This window comes from Pseudophryne corroboree, chromosome 2, assembly GCF_028390025.1.
Source record: "Pseudophryne corroboree isolate aPseCor3 chromosome 2, aPseCor3.hap2, whole genome shotgun sequence".
NCBI classification, from domain to species: Eukaryota; Metazoa; Chordata; class Amphibia; order Anura; family Myobatrachidae; genus Pseudophryne; species Pseudophryne corroboree.
The window spans coordinates 396,826,859-396,844,876 of NC_086445.1; the positions used below are offsets into that span (position 1 = coordinate 396,826,859).

The following is an 18,018-nucleotide window of genomic DNA, read 5'->3' on the forward strand; positions in this document are numbered from 1 at the left end:
GACAGATAATGCCACAGCCGGGGGTCACTTTTATGCCGTGCCCTGCGGCCGTGGCATTAAATATCCAACTAGTCACCCCTGGCCGGGGTACCCTGGGGGAGTGGGGACCCCTTCAATCAAGGGGTCCCCCCCCCAGCCACCCAAGGGCCAGGGGTGAAGCCCGAGACTGTCCCCCCCCATCCAATGGGCTGCGGATGGTGGGGCTGATAGCCTTTTGTGATCATGAAAAGAATATTGTTTTTTCCAGCAGTACTACAAGTCCCAGCAAGCCTCCCCCGCAAGCTGGTACTTGGAGAACCACAAGTACCAGCATGCGGGAGAAAAACGGGCCCGCTGGTACCTGTAGTACTACTGGAAAAAAAATACCCAAATAAAAACAGGACACACACACCGTGAAAGTAAAACTTTATTTCATACGTCGACACACACATACTTACCTATGTTCACACGCCGACATCGGTCCTCTTCTCCATGTAGAATCCAGGGGTACCTGAAAATAAAAGATCAATATACTCACCTCAGCCATGGTCCAGAGATAAATCCACGTACTTGTAGAAAAAAACAAAACGCAAATACCCGACCAAACGGACTGAAAGGGGTCCCATGCTGACACATGAGACCCCTATCCCCGAATGCAGAGAGACCTGTCAGTGACAGCTGTCACAGAAAGGTCTCTAAAGCCAATCAGGAAGCGCAACTTCGTTGCGCTCATCTGATTGGCTCTGCGCGTCTGAGCAGACAGCGCATCGCACAGCCCAGTCCATTATATTCAATGGTGGGAACTTAGCGGCTAGCGGTGAGGTCACCCGCCGGTCAGCGGCTGACCGCGGGTTAACCCCACCGCTACCCGCAAAGTTCCCACCATTGAAAGTAATGGAGCGGCTTTGCGATGCACTGTCACAGCACAGACAGCGCACAGCCAATCAGATGAGCGCCACGGAAGTAGCGCTTCCTGATTGGCTGAAGGGACTTCAGTGACAGGAGTCACGTGATGTCCCGGGATTCGGGAGAAAGGGGTCTGATGTGAAAGCATGGGACCCCTTTCTTAGTCCGGTATGGATCGGTGTTCGTTTTTTTGTTTTGCCAAGTACGTGGATTATCTCTGGACCTGGATGTACCTCTGGACGCTGGAAGGTGAGTATAATTTTTTCACAGGTACCTCGGATCGTCGGAGACCGTGGCAGTCGGCGTGTCAACATAGGTAAGTATGTGTGTGTCGGTAGTGTGTAATAAAGTTTTACTATCAAGGTGTGTGTGTACTGTTTTTATTTGGGTATTTTTTTCCCAGTAGTACTACAGGTACCAGCGGGCCCGTTTTTCTCCCGCATGCTGGTACTTGTGGTTCTCCAAGTACCAGCTTGCGGGGGAGGCTTGCTGGGACTTGTAGTACTACCGGAAAAAACAATATCTTTTTATTATCACAAAAGGCTATCAGCCCCCCCATCCGCAGCCCATTGGATGGGGGGGGACAGCCTCGGGCTTCACCCCTGGCCCTTGGGTGGCTGGGGGGGGGAGACCCCTTGATTGTAGGGGTCCCCACTCCCCCAGGGTACCCCGGCCAGGGGTGACTAGTTGGATATTTAATGCCACGGCCGCAGGGCACGGCATAAAAGTGACCCCCGGCTGTGGCATTATCTGTCCAGCTAGTGGAGCCCGATGCTGGTGTTAAAAATACGGGGGACCCCTACTCTTTTTGTCCCCCGTAATTTTGGCACCAGGCGCAGAGCCCGGTGCTGGTTTTAAAAATACGGGGGATCCCTGCCCAATTTTTCCCCTGCATTTTTAGAACCAGGACCAGCTCGAAGAGCCCGAGGCTGGTTATGCTTTGGAGGGGGGACCCCACGCCATTTTTTTTTCCGGGTTTTTCCCGTTTTTTCCCGTTTTTTAAAATCGCGGCAAAATCCGCCAAATCGGACGATTTTCGCCCGCGATTCTGGCGAATCCGTTTTTCATTGAATATGGTGAATTCCGGAAGCCACCTTCCGGAATTCACCTGTCGAATTAAGTCGAATTAAAAAACGGCGAAAAATTGCCGCGATTCGCCGTGAATTGCATATACCCCATTGTCTCCTTAAAAACAAATTCCTTTACAAATGAGGCTATGAAATATACTATATATATATATATATATATATATATATATATAAAATATTTGTTTTTGTTTAAATGTTATCTCTAACTATAAACTTTCCATGACATTGTGTTGCTATAGGATGCATTGTTATCCAGTATTCCTGGTAATACGTATGACTGCTGTTTTTATCCAGATGACTTTACTAGATGGAACAATGTCAGTGAGTGGCAGCATTGCCTATGCAGCTCAGCAAGCCTGGATTTTCAATGCATCTCTGCGAGAAAATATCTTATTTGGGGAAGAATATGATGGAGCAAAGTAAGCTGTTTTCAAGTTTGTACTAGTAGTAACAGCCACTAATTTACTCAGTTCCCAGTATATCGGAGTGGTGATTCCGAGTTGATCGCTCGCTAGCAGTTTTTAGCAGCCATGCAAACGCTATGCCGCCGCCTACTGGGAGTGTATTTTAGCTTAGCAGAAGTGCGAACGAAAGGATCGCAGAGCGGCTACAAAGTTTTTTTGTGCAGTTTCAGAGTAGCTCAAAACCTACTCAGCGCTTGCGATCACTTCAGACTGTTCAGTTCCTGTTGTGACGTCACAAACCTGCCCAGCGTTCGCACAGCCACGCCTGCGTTTTTCCTGGCACGCCTGCATTTTTCCGAACACTCCCTGAAAACGGTCAGTTGACACCCAGAAACGCCCACTTCATGTCAGTCACACTGCGGCCACTAGTGCGAATGAAATGGTTCGCTAGACCCTGTGCAAAATTACATCGTTCGTTGTGCTCGTACGATGCGCGTGTGCATTGCGCCGCATGCGCAGAACAGCTGTTTTTTAGCCTGATCACTGCGCTGCGAACAACTGCAGCTAACGATCAACTCGGAATGACCACCCATATCAGAACATTTTGCTTACTGGTGATTTTATTTCCCACTATTGTGTCTCAGATATCAGTAGAAAATTGCAGAGCCTTCCCATTCTACTAATGCTTATTCTTTGAACATGCTGACGTGTGCTGTTCCCCACAGCAGTTTTTACTTACATACAGTAGCAGGGTGCACACTTTAGGGTTTCTCAATTTCTAATTATTTTTTATTTCCCACATTCTGTACCTATGTAATATTGAGAGTCATGTTACATCTTTGCTTTACTCTGGCCATGATGTCCAAGCACCCACTTTTTCCTCAGACACTGTGAGGCTGATTCTGAATCACATGCAAGTCACAGTGTGCATGGATCTCGGTGGTTTGAGCAAGCATATCGCACATGCACCACAGAAAGAAATTGGCTTCTGTGCCGGATCAGATATCCGCACACAGATGAAGATTGCTAGTGCATACGGATTGATCCCAAGGGACCATTAAGGGACGGATCCATGAAATGGGCAGTAACTAAGCGCTGACCATTCGATCAGACCAACTCTCCTGTCTGGTGGCCAACTTCCGTGCTCAGTGGCAGCATACAGGCGGAGATGAGACATCTGTTTTAGCCTGAAACGCCCAGCAGAGGAGTGGTGCAAGTTCAGAAACTAATTATGATGGCTGTGGCAGCAGATGTAAGAGCGGTGGGTGGGTTAGGCTTCCACATGCAGCTGCACGCATTTTTACCATACAAAGGGGTAAATTACTAAGGTGGAAGTTTTTTAGAACTGGTGATGTTGCCCATAGCAACCAATCAGATTCTATCTATTATCTTCTAGAAGCAGCTAGATAAATGTTAAGTAGAATCTGATTGGTTGTTATGGGCAACATCACCAGTCCTAAAAAAACTTGCACCTTAGTAAATGTGCCCCATTGTCGTATTCTAGCAATACCACAATGTAGTAAGCAGACACTTTTCCATCTGGTTGCCCCTATGATTCTGATAGCTGTAATTGCACCCGCATTGCATGCACAGAGAGAAATGCAGATATTTGCATGCTTGCTGAGCTGTTTGCATTGCCTATATCCATATGCTTTGCTTTCAAACCCTTATTAGTGTGTACTTGCACCAGCCCTATACTTGGTGTAATTAATCAGACTGACACAGGCATATCGCCTTACGCACACAACTCTGCATAGCCCACAATTTTGTGGGTACGTCCTCAGTGAAGTTTGCCTATGTGCGAACACCAGGTAACGCCCTAAAGTGGTGCTGTGATCGAAATGCATATGACTCAGCATTGCCCGTACTTACATTCGGCTCTGGATCATACACCACAATGGAAATCCGTCTGCAAAACTGACTTGTATTCACCTCTGATTCAGCACTATTTCCATAGCAAAGGTTAAGCTGCTCACTACACAGATGAGTAATAACTGAACAATATGCAGAACATTGGCTAAATTGGCTCTCTATAGACCATTCTCCTGGGAGCCAGACCTATGTACTATTGTAATAACACTTCTTTCACTTCATTGGTTGTAAGGAAAACGTCACTAGTTCTCGATAGTTTCCAGAAAGTTAAAAATGTCTTAAAAATATATGAAAAAGTGCTTCTGTATCATGATAGATAATACAGATGATTTCAGAAGCTTACAGGTTAATCTGACTGATTAAAGTAGAGGGCTCTGTACTGTATACTTTACAAGTGTTGCTTTCATTTAATCATTTTATTGTAGGTACAAGAACGTATTAGAAGCATGCTGTCTGTCTCCTGACATTCAGTGTCTACCTGATGGAGACTTAACTGAGGTACACAGCTTCGGACACTACATCTATTGCTCTGGTGCACCGTGTGTGTGTGTGTGTGTGTGTGTGTGTGTGTGTGTTCCGTGTTTGACAGAGGAAATACTGTTTGTATATTTTTAAATATTCCAAAAGGCATACAAAAGTTGAGTTAATTTATTTTAAACCTATAGAATTATATTCCCTACGGTTAGGTGGCTTGGCAGCCCCAGCCATTTCGTTACATATGTAATATATATCAGCGCAGGTCCCTGGTTTGGTCATAGCTGTTAATGTGTTCCAACAAATGGAACAGATGAGATGCTCTTTATGCTCATGCTGTCCGTATGAAACCGAGATAGCTGATTATGTTTTACGCTAGTTACCAGCACGTCAAACTGACGGAAAAACATAACAGTAATGTTCAGCGCCGGCAGCTGTGCGCGCCCGAACGGAGCAGTACTTGAATTGCTCTGTCAATGCCATCTAGTGGCCGCCGGCGTGCAAAACACTTCAATTCCCCCTATAGAGATGAGGAGCAGTGTTAGCCTTTTATTATATAGGATATGAAATATTTGCATTATAAATTGTAATTCACCGTTTTTCCCCTCTGAAGATAGGTGAACGTGGAGTCAACCTCAGTGGCGGTCAGCGTCAGCGGATCAGCTTGGCACGTGCCCTCTATAGTTCAAGCAGTTTGGTTCTTTTGGACGATCCGCTCAGTGCTGTGGATGTGTATGTGGGAGCAGAATTATTCAGTAGGGCGATTAAGGCAGGAATGCAGGACAGGAGTGTCTTATTTGTCACGCATCAGCTACAGGTAAAGTACAGTACAGGTGCACTGTATGTAAGAATATGTGAACATGTCTACATAAATTAGATGGAATGGTTTCTTGAAGCATACCCTTTATATAACAGAAAATATTGCTGACTGAGCAAAATCATATTCAGTTCAGGTTCAGCTGTTCACTACTCTATTCAGTTTAATGCTGGTCCACAAAGTGACAGTCTTTGTTACTTATACGAAAACCAGAAGTTTTCTGTTTTAAAATTTTCATTGACTCTGAACCTTTTGCTACCGAAGGGGCCAATTCTGAGTTGCACGTAAGTCCATTTTGCAGATGGACCTTGAAATTATTAGCACTGCACATGCTCAATAGCGCACGCATCTACAAACAATTCAAAGTGCAATGGGTGCAACTAGGTGTTCCCTACCAAATGTGGTGCCATTTTGATGCTATATCAAACTACGGATGGCTCTGAATATGGAAAAATGTATTATGGCCTGTATATAGTACATGACATTGTAGTTATGTGGGGGGGGGGGGGGGGGGGCGGTGATTAGGATGCATATGTGAGGTGGAGGAACTCGGGGTGTTAGTAAAGTGTTAGTAAAGAAGAAGGGAAGGAAGAAATGGGATATAGAAGAAGGAATGGTAGGCTTATTATTGAGGATTAATTAACTATAAGTTGCTGCATAATGATATGAAACCCAAATATTGGTGAACTTATGGTGACTTTCATGTAGCATGCTTGTGATATGTGTTACAGGCAGAAGTGGTCAGCACAGAAGGGACGCTCTGATTTTATTCAGTTTGCTGAGCGGGATTGGCTACATTTGCCATTGGTCTTGGCGGGAGAGTGTACGATAGACATGGAGGGAGACACATACCTGTAATAGTGTATATACATTTATGAACATAGATCCAATACGGACTATGTTTCAGGCACAAACACTGTATGTGGGCCAGTAAGCCCAGTGTTTCAGTGTTTCTCCAGCACCTCTCAGATGATGATGACGATGAAGGGTAAATGGCTTGGAGACAAGTAGGGACCAGATACTATCCATATGTACAATCCCTTTAACACAAATTGATGATTTTGCAGCGTTTACTCCAAACCGAGCCTAGTCCTCAGGGTCCAAAGTCCAGTGATCCCAGGATATAGTACTGGCTTCTGAGCAGTGCTAACTAGCGAAGTATAAAAATGCTGGATATGAATGTTTCAAAATAGATTTTTATTCACTTAATCTGTTTACTGCATTATTTTGTTTTTTAGTACCTCATGGAGTGCAATGAAGTTTTGTTCATAAAAGATGGGTACATTTCAGAGCAGGGGACACATGAAGACCTAATGAAACTCAAGGGTGATTATGCTGTTTTATTTGACAGTATGCAGCAATCAGTGAGTACATCTGCCCTAAGCAATTGTTTCTTATTTCTAGAATAAAATGTAAGACTGCAACACCTGGGGGTAGATTTACTAAAGCTTCTAAAAATGAAAATGGTGTTGCCCATGGCAACCTATCTGGCAGACTATTATATTAGTGAATAACAATGATTCCCAGTCTGTGTGGGACACATTTGTTGTTATCATATTAGTTTTAATGTATCAATAGAATGTAAATGTCATAGGAAAAAATTATTTGAACAGAGAAATTAATATTTTAACTATTTTATTTTCATTCAAACTAATACCATCAGAAAATGTTGGGAATAGAGGCATTGGGGGGTATTCAATTGTTTGAAAAGTCAGTTGGGTGTCTGTTCTAATAGACAGGAAAAAACAGACACCCAACCGACTTTTCAAACAATTGAATATCCCCATTGACTCATTTTGTGCCTTTCAAAAAGCATAACTTTAGTCAGTTGCTAAAATGTATTTGTTTCTTCAGTTGGTTTTCCAAATGTTATGTTTAAATTAGTACAAGTTTAAGTAATTTTCTAACAAAGTTGTAACATTGTAGTGTTGATGACATGTCCCCTGTCTGTTTTTTTTTTAAGTTGTTGTTGCTGTACTTGGAATATCCATATGTCCTCATTTTCCAAAGTAACCTGAATGTATTGCAAAATGAACGAGCTACTCCCCTTAGACATGATGAGGAGAATTGAATTGTTTCTCCCCGCGACCGCCACTAAACTGCGCCCAACCGAGCAATTAAATTGTTGCTTCGTTCGGGCTCGCTTATCCACCGTGAGAAACATTTCAGCTCGCAGCCACCCGGGCTGGCGAGCTGAAGTGTGTGAAAAGTGGCCCATTTGGGCAAACGGCACTTTTCACAATCGCATCAATTCGTTTAGTCAGGTTTAGCTGGTTTACACGGCTAAACCTGACACTAATGGGCACAATCGGCGCAATAATGGGCATCAATTGAATATCGTCCCTGCAATCTCCCCTCACTTTAAACAGGAGATCAGGTGGCGATATCAATTGAATTCCCCTCCTTGGGTCTCATTTAGAATTAGGAGGAAATTCAGCTAGAAGGTGCACTTTCCAGAACTGTATTTTGCTGCATAGTTGTAAAAGGTAAACTATTTTGACAGATGTAGCTTGTGCATTCTCGCACAATTGTAAATCACATTGTAAATAGAAAGAGTTGTCTTTGCAACATCATGGAATCGCTGGCAGTGGTACCATATCTCGCCCCCCTTGCTGCTCACTCTTGCCCTGAACTCATGGATTTTTATGCAGCCCTATTTACTATAAGTGCAGCATATAGCCGCACTTACTCGCATGGACTTGCAAGGCGAGTGTAATTGAATCGACCCCTTTGTGTGAGTTACATTCAAACCAATAGTGTTTTCTCTGCATGCATGCAAATAAATAAGTAAATAAATAGTTTATTTGCACCCCTGTATTGCTAGAAGTTTTGATCAAGTGTAGTTTTTCATCCTTTAGCTCAGGGATGGGGAACCTTCGGCACCCCAGCTGTTGTTGAACTACACATCCCAGCATGCCCTGCAACAGTTTTAGCATGGCCAAATAGCAAAACTGTAGCAAGGCATGCTGGTATGTGTAGTTCAACAACAGCTGGAGGGCCGAAGGTTCCCCATCCCTGCTTTAGCTGGATATGCTCTTAACTGCTAATTAAGATTGCACTTTACTTCTAGCTCCTAATTGGGGATTGCATCAGATTAATATCTTGCCCCAGTTTACAGACGCTCTCATAAAATCTATACTGTAAATACTATTTTTCTGTAATTAGGGCCAAGTTCCCGGTTATATTCAGAATTCACCCACGGGCCCATCCCTCTTGTTTAAGCAGAGTTCCTGGAATATTTTTGTGTAACTGCTTTGAGTTGGGAGAAATGGAGTTCACACATGTAATGAGAACATGATTAATCCAAACTGCATGTCACTAATTACATGCCAAGTCAGGCCACTCACCTTCCCTTTAGGCATTTTTGTATCCCGATCAATGTCAAATACAGTTATCAGGCATTACGCAGTTAGGGTGTGGTTATCATTATAAACAAACTAAGTCTGTGAGATAACAAATGGGGCGTGTGTCTGCCTTGTTAATGCTACGTTTTTGATTATTTTGCTCTTGTATGGTATTTGCTAATTTGTACACCTGTCACTTTGTTATGCGTTAAATCACTAATCTGCTTTATATTGAAAATCAATGTTCACATATCCATAGCAGCCATAAAACTACAGGCCATTTCTGCTCTGAAAAGCTCTGAGGTTTCTCCTACTAGTTTATCCTGTTATCCTCATACTTATTAATTTAGATGTCATACAAAGCCACAAATATTCTTTAGCGCTGGGCCATGTACCTACTTGTCATTATAGTGATGCTCCTGTCAGCTCCCACAGACCCATACATTATACCAAATGTGTGCACATACAGTATGTCATCCCATCATTAACTGTTGTAAAAGTATCATGACCTTTGCATGTACACAACAACACAACTCTCCCTTGGCGCACAAGGTATAAGAACTAAGGAGGTATATGTAATGTGTTTTGTAGTAAAGCTACAGATTTATAGAAAAAGGTGAAGCTTCTCAAACTTGCAGGTGCTGTATTTATTCCTCATACATTGGGGCTAATTCAGGTTGGATCGCAAATCACAATCCAACCGGAATCTTTGCGGTCGTCCCATGGAGACATGCGCAGCACCCGTACTGCGCATGCGCCCACAATTTCTGCGGGGGGCCACAGAAAATGCGATTGGCTCTGCCTGTCAATCAGGCAGATGCGGTCGCGGGGCAAGCAACGCTCCATTTCCAGGTTAGAGACGGAGCATTGCGGGGGCGGAGCGAAGTGAATTGTGGGCGGTGCGGCACGAATGGGGGCATGTTGGGGCGTGATCGCGCCGGCTGTGTGACATCACACGCAGCTGCCGCGATGGGTAAGATGGCGCCGGGTCTCCTGCGGCTGCAGCTAAGCTGCGTCGGCAGGAGGCATCAAGAATTTTTATGATGAAGCAGAAATTGCGAGGCGATTGCAATTTCTGCTTCATCAAGGGGGGGAGGCGCCAGTCAGCATGTTGGGCGTCCCCCAGCATGCGATCCAAAGGATAGCAAATTTTGCTGATTAGCAGAATTTGCTATCCTTACTGAATTAGCCCCATAACCCTCTGATGTCATAAACCATTATGCTTTATTTCTAACAATGTGAAAGTAATTTAAACAGTCAGGAAACATACAGTAGAGGTCATATGTTTTCTTAATATTAATTAATAAAAAATGTTTATGTTTTTGGTTTAATAATATTTCATCAATCAAAAATCACTGTTAACCAAGAAATATTTCTTTAACAGAATATCATTACAAGAAATAAACAATGTTCTTCCAAAAAGCTTGATAGCTCTCAGTGGACCCTAGATCAAGGTAATATGAAACAAAATTATTTTTAGCAAAAAAATAATAATATATATATATATATATATATTTTAATATGTCAATTTACTGCTAATAGATACATTTGCATAAGCAGTGCCCAGAGATTAAAGGCCACATAAAGTTGATTTGAAATACAGAAAATGTGTCTCTAAAGCACAGAACTTTATAAATCATAGAGCTTTGGAATTGGTAGTTGGAAATTTCCTTCACCCGTAGTTTTGCTAAAGTTTTCTTGACACCCGGTAGTAAAGTCTGTGCCGGACCATGGGGGTAATTCTGAGTTGATTGCAGCAGCAAGTTGGTTAGCAATTGGGCAAAACCATGTGCACTGCAGGGGGGGGGCAGATATAACATTTGCAGAGAGAGATAGATTTGGGTGGGTTATATTGTTTCTGTGCAGGGTAAATACTTGCTGCTTTATTTTTACACTGCAATTTAGATTTCAGTTTGAACACACCCCACCCAAATCTAACTCTCTCTGCACATGTTATATCTGTCCCCCCTGCAGTGAACATGGTTTTGCCCAACTGCTAAAATATTTGCTGCTGCGATCAACTCAGAATTAGGCCCCATATTGGTTATTTTTACTTCTAAATTTTTATGTGTCTGTTGTTAATTGATGCCATATAACAAGGGTCCTGACTTAGAAAGTCCGTTGAAGTGCTAAACATGTCTTGCTGAGGCTTCCACAGTTGCAAGTAAGTTACAAACCAAGTAGCTCCAATTGCCTGTAGTATACTGGGTCACAACTAACCAATCATTTTTCACTTTATAGAAGGATTTTCTTTAATGTTTATTAAAGCAGTTTGGGGACTCAGGGCCTAATTCAGCATGAGGAGGAGGAAGATGTTATTTCTGGTATCATGTTTAAAGCAGCATTCCTACCTAGAAGGCTTTTAGTATTAATGGCCTTATTCAGCTTGGTTTGCATCTGAGATGTGAACGCATTTTTTGGCTTACGGTGTGCACGTGCAGTTCCTGTTCTGTGTGTTCACAGTGCCAGAAATTCATTTGCATATCAGTGTTGCGAATGCCTCTGCCTGATTGACAGACAGAGGCGTTGTGGGGGCAGCGAAAACAGCAGCAGGTCTGGGCCATTTTCATTTCTCCGGTGTGCCTGCCTTCACAGCTAGGCTGCGCAGACAGGGGCCTGGCCTTGTTTTGCGGGGTCAGCGATGCAATCGCAGTTGAATTGGGATTGCATCGCTGGCAGGGATTTGCATGCTGGGCGGTCTTGCTCTGTGCTGGGTGACCCCCTGCATGCGACAGTTAGCAGTTTCAGTTTTGCTAAATTAACAAAACGGCAACTGAAGCTGATTAGGGTTCTAAGCTTAAGTACTTTATAAGCATGTTTCTTATAGTCATTGATTTTAGCTATACTTCTCAAATTGTTTACTTAAATTGGAGGGCAGTAAGAATGGCTGTCAGTAACACACACATAAGGCTTAATTATGAGGTGGAAGTAAAGCAAAACAAAGCAAGTAACTAACTATACAGCATCTGGAATAAACCAACTTGCATGAAAAGGGTGCAAATACATTTACTGTTTTGCAAACAGGGCATTGATGTATCTATAATGGATGCAGGGTGTGTGGTACACATGAGCTCTTGGGTTCAGAGGGGCCCACACCACACAACCTGCACCCATAATTATACTTACCCTACAGAGTCCTGCATCGGGCACCACTGCAAACAGCAGAAATCTCTCTGCATGCTTTACATTGGCCCCTACTGCAGTGTAACATGGTTTTGACAAGCTGCAAAGTAACTTACTATATTTTGCTTTGCTTCCACCTCAGAATCAGGCCAATAGACTCTGAGTTTTCTGCTTGTCATTGGGAGGCAGACTGGGAAGAAGGAGGGCATGATTTTACATTGCAGACAGTGCTCAGAGGGGCTTTCCAAACCCAGTGACGTGCGGTGGGGTGAGGTAGGTGAGGCAGAGCCTTTCCTGTCATACTAACGTTTGTGCCAGTGTTTTGACTGTATAAAGTCTATAAAAAATACAAAGAATATGTTTGAAATATCTTCTTTGCGTTATTCTAATCATGTTTATAGCCAAAACTCTGGAGTAAAAAGTCTATGGACTGCCTCACCTGCTTATCCTTTCCGCACATCTCTGATCAAAACTCACCAGATTTCCAGGAGTTTATACTGCTGCACCTGTGTATAATGCCCAGATGTACCCTTTGGCTCATATATTGCATGTAAATCTGGCTCTGGTGCTAGCCAGTGCCTCCTGAGCCATGTAACTCACCGCACGTCCCTGTCCAAACCATCATGTGCAATGTGACTGTGGTTGCTGTGGTAGTCATACAACACTAATAGCAGCCTGAAGAAACAACCAATCATCTTCTTATAGTCTTCCACAGTGATTTATGTTAAAAAAAATACCTAATTTTTGTTGGAGGGGGTTGCGTCTTTTGCGTCTTGAAACTTTTCTAGTATGTTAGTTGTGCTCTCTAGTTTATCTACATTTTTAATGTATATGTTTTCTTGTCATTACAGTTACTATTACTATCATTGATATCTATTTGTTTACCTATTGTTACCAAAATATATAAATATTTAGAATTTCTACCATGTTAAAGTGTTATTTGCATGTATCGTTGACAACAGAGTTTTTCCTTTTAGAATGAAGTTAGCCCAAACTCATTTACTAAGATGAATGAATCATTTGGTTCATCTCTATATACAGTATGACATGACTTTATAGTACTTGTAATGTTTCCATACAATTTCCATGGGCATTTTTGAGGTATCTACCCCAATATTTTTCATAAATATGTTGCCAGTTCCTTTATAATACAGATAAATCCACTACATTTGATGTTCATCATTGCAAACTGTTAACAGATAAAATACATACTGTAATATTGGTGTTGCAGACAAGTCACAGACTGTGGAGACCTTTATCATTGATGAAAAGAATGTTCTCAATTCAAATGCAGTCATCACGGATCTCTACAGTGAGACTGCCCAAATAAAAATACAAGAGTCAGACAGTTTAGTAAGCATGAGAGATGATCCCTCTCTTGAATACTCTCAAAATGAGAGTTCTTCAGCTTCTGGACAAGACAACCAAAATGATGATGGGGACAGTGATGATGGAAGGAGATCTGAAGAAGAAACAGATGTTTTGACCAAAAGTTCCCATACAGTGGCGGAGAAGGCCAGTGGTATGTTCATTTTGGTGTTTGATCCATAAAATGTAAAATAGATTATTAGTGGCAGTCACTCAGGTAAATGAGCACTTTCATCTGCAATGCCATGCAACACTTCACCTGAGCTGTTGTCAAACACCACAAATGGAAAAATAAAATACATTTCATAATTAATAGCCTTGTTTTTTGTCATTGCAAAAAAAAAAAAACTAAAAAGCTTTATTGTTCCATTTCCCCAAAGCAGAGCTAAAGCTATTTCATATACAGAATTGTTCTAGTTCTTTTCCCAGTCAACAACAGAATATCTAAATAATTTCTATTGGGGATATAATGCTCTTCACAGTAAATACCCATACACTGACATAAACACACCTGGCTGATGAAGCCCCACCTTTTAAACCAGCTGGGTTTCTGGCTGAGTAAGTACACCTTACCTGTACAATGGCCCTCATTCAGCTTGGATCGCATTTGTAAAGCTGCTTTCAGGCTTTCCATACTAATGCAAATGCAGTAGGAGATTACCAGCTCCTTGCTGCATTTGCGATCCCAGGGTTGTGACTGCATTGCAGCATGGGATCAACATCGCGACTGATGGTTCCCCGCAGACTGTTAGCTGAGTAAGCCTCAGGCTGGCCGTCTCAAGGGGCCTTGCGAGGCCAAGAAATCTGTCTGAGTTTCAGACCTTGGCCTTACCACTCCCAGAAAACAGGGGCGACACTACATCTGTCTCCGCCCGCCCCATAACCCTTGAACACCTCTGCCTATCAATCAGGCAGAGGCTGTTGGAAAAATAGGAGCCACATCCAGGACCCTTTTCTGCACATGCGCAGAATGGGTCCTGTGCAGTTTCCCAATAATCGGGAAACTGCATAGGGTATCACACATCCGATCCATGCAGAATAAGACCCACTGTTTGTTATGCTGTCTCTTAAGGTGCATACACATGGTGCAATGTATTCTTGCGATTTTTACTATATAGCAGAGGTTCCCAAACTGTGTGCCGTGGCTCCCTGGGGTGCCTCGGGACACTAGCAGGCGTGCCCTGGGTTGGTGGTCCAGGACCAATTCAAATTATTCATGGTCAATATAATAGGCAAAACCAGTGCTGGTGGCTGCCAGTCATAAAATATGTGGCCAAACAGAAGCAAATCTTGTCCCTCACCACACAACTGACCCTAAGGATGACATATAAACGCGATCTACTTAATGTAATATTTCTTTCTAAATTTCTCAATAAGAAATTTTTGGCCTAGGGGTGGCGTGAAAAAAAATCTGATATTCTAGGGAGCCGTGATTCAAAAAAGTTTGGAAACCACTGCTATATAGTCAAAATCTCAAAAAAAGTTAGCACATATCGCACCATGGCCCTCATTCTGAGTTGTTCGCTCGCAAGCTTCTTTTAGCAGCATTGCACACTCTAAGCCGCCGCCTACTGGGAGTGAATCTTAGCTTAGCAAAATTGCGAACGAAAGATTCTCAAAATTGCGAATAGAAATTTCTAAGCATTTTCTGAGTAGCTCGACACTTACTCTGCCACTGCGATCAGTTCAGTCAGTTTCGTTCCTGGTTTGACGTCACAAACACACCCAGCGTTCGCCCAGACACTCCCTCGTTTCTCCAGCCACTCCCGCGTTTTTCCCAGAAACGGCAGCGTTTTTTCACACACACCCATAAAACGGCCAGTTTCCGCCCAGAAACACCCACTTCCTGTCAATAACACAACGATCGCCAGAACGAAGAAAAAACCTCGTAATGCCGTGAGTAAAATACCAAACTTCTTAGCAAATTTACTTGGCGCAGTCGCAGTGCGAACATTGCGCATGCGCAGTTTGCGGAAAATCGCTGTGATGCGATGAAAAAGAACGAGCGAACAACTCGGATTGAGGGCCCATGTGTATACAGCTTGCGATACTGATGCACCGTCCTGCAGGATCAGTATCGCAAGAAAAAATAGACTGTGCAGTCAAAACAATTTTGACTATATTGTGTACAATCTAGTATAAAGTATAGTCAAAAACAGCCATAGTCAAAATCGCACATAGCCAATATCGCACTGTGTGTATAGACAATATCAGTGCTTCTGGGCTCTGGGGGAGTTCAAGGGAAATCGCATAGTCAAAATCCGGCATAGTCAATATCTTACCTTTACAATGATTATAAATGAGAATCAGTTTTACTGAGTGATTTAAAAATGGTATTTCAGTGCCTTGGCTTATGGGGAGTTTTGTGTTTGTTTTCACATTACCTACATGGCTTGCTCTAGCCTGCTTTGTCATGAATCTGTTACGAAATCAGTGTCAATGGCAGAAACGCATATTGGGGGTAATTCCAAGTTGATCGCAGCAGGATTTTTGATAGCAATTGGGCAAAACCATGTGCACTGCAGGGGAGGCAGATATAACATGTGCAGAAAGAGTTAGATTTGGGTGGGTTATTTTATTTCTGTGCAGGGTAAATACTGGCTGCTTTATTTTTACACTGCAAATTAGATTGCAGATTGAACACACCACACCCAAATCTAACTCTCTCTGCACATGTTATATCTGCCTCCCCTGCAGTGCACATGGTTTTGCCCAATTGCTATCAAAAATCCTGCTGCGATCAACTTGGAATTACCCCCATTAGTGTATAGAGGTCATTAGCGCCAATGATATGGTGTGCACATAGGGGGTAATTCCAAGTTGATCGCAGCAGGAATTTTTTTTAGCAGTTGGGCAAAACCATGTGCACTGCAGGGGAAGCAGATATAACATGTGCAGAGAGAGTAAGATTTGGGTGTGGTGTGTTCAACCTGCAATCTAAATTGCAGTGTAAAAATAAAGCAGACAGTATTTACCCTGCACAGAAACAAAATAACCCACCCAAATCTAACTCTCTCTGCACATGTTATATCTGCCTCCCCTGCAGTGCACATGGGCCCTCATTCTGAGTTGTTCGCTCGCAAGCTGCTTTTAGCAGCTTTGCACACGCTAAGCCGCCGCCTACTGGGAGTGAATCTTAGCTTATCAAAATTGCGAACGAAAGATTCACAATATTGCGAAAAGACTTCTCTGTGCAGTTTCTGAGTTGCTCGAGACTTACTCTTCCAGTGCGATCAGTTCAGTGCTTGTCGTTCCTGGTTTGACGTCACAAACACACCCAGCGTTCGCCCAGACACTCCTCCGTTTCTCCAGCCACTCCCGCGTTTTTCCCAGAAACGGTAGCGTTTTTTCAAACACTCCCATAAAACGGCCTGTTTCCGCCCAGAAACACCCACTTCCTGTCAATCACATTACGATCACCAGAACGAAGAAAAAAACTCGTAATGCCGTGAGTAAAATACCTAACTGCATAGCAAATTTACTTGGCGCAGTCGCAGTGCGAACATTGCGCATGCGCAGTTAGCGGAAAATCGCTGCGATGCGAAGAAAATTACTGAGTGAACAACTCGGAATGACCACCATGGTTTTGCCCAATTGCTAACAAAGATCCTGCTGCGATCAACTCAGAATTACCCCATAGCTCTTGTAGATCACTCTTAAGTTATTTAGAGCTTGATTGCATATACATCTCTTTACCACAGTGCTGTAATGGAAACATATGTATACTAAGACATAAATAAAAGCTATTTGTGTCAATGTTAAATCTGTGTTTCTGTATAATTATAAAATCATCCTTTATTAGCATTTAATGATTGTCTATTGCTCAATGCAGTTATTCTTTGTACCACCATGTTTACAGAGCTTATGCAGGCTGAAGAGAAAGGTGACGGCTCTGTGCCATGGGCAGTGTATGGAGTGTACATCAAAACAGCTGGAGGAGTTTGCATAGTCACCATGAATATCATCCTTTTTGTGGTCACCACAGGAAGTGCAGCCTTCAGTAATTGGTGGCTAGGTTACTGGATCAAGCAAGGCAATGGGGTAAGAAGGGTAATTTGTCATTGATGTGTGTGCATAAAAGTTACAACGGTGGAGCAGTGTTTTATTTGTTTATTAAATGAATGTATAATCTCAATCAAACTTGTGTGGAGGTGGGGATGTGCTATGGTTTTCCATCTTTAAGGTGTAGAAGTTTTAAACACAATGCTGGACACAGAGGTAGCCACGCTCATCGTGGCTTTGGCTAGGCATGGATGACGAAAGCAAAAAATGATCCAACACGTTGATCTAGTTGCAGTTCCATTCATATTTTCATTTGTTTCCATTTATTATCCAAAATAGTTTCAATAATTTCTCTTCAGGCATATTTTAATTATTCCCTACCACATCTGCTAAATAGCCAGCGCTGACTGCTACTGGTGCTGCCATTCAGTGATGTTAAAGACTTGAATTATTTAATATTTATTTATTCATTAACAGTTTCTTATATAGCGCAGCATATTACATTGCACTTTACAATTGGAACAACAGTGATAACACAAAACTGGGTAATAACAGATAGTCATAGAGGTAGGAAGGCCCTGCTCACAAGCTTACACTCTATAGGGAAATAGGCATTGATACACAAGGATAGGTGTTATCTA

At 42.7% G+C, this 18,018-nt stretch overlaps 1 protein-coding gene across 1 annotated transcript in view; it reads left to right on the plus strand.

Moving 5' to 3' along the window:
* LOC135022950 (ATP-binding cassette sub-family C member 5-like) overlaps positions 1-18,018 on the plus strand; it is a 220,705-nt gene that overhangs the window by 101,344 nt on the left and 101,343 nt on the right. The window contains exons 11-17 of the mRNA XM_063953356.1: positions 2,268-2,392; positions 4,675-4,747; positions 5,337-5,540; positions 6,779-6,904; positions 10,269-10,338; positions 13,239-13,529; positions 17,235-17,416. Coding sequence (XP_063809426.1) covers positions 2,268-2,392; positions 4,675-4,747; positions 5,337-5,540; positions 6,779-6,904; positions 10,269-10,338; positions 13,239-13,529; positions 17,235-17,416 — 1,071 coding nt within the window. The remainder of the gene's footprint in view (positions 1-2,267; positions 2,393-4,674; positions 4,748-5,336; positions 5,541-6,778; positions 6,905-10,268; positions 10,339-13,238; positions 13,530-17,234; positions 17,417-18,018) is intronic.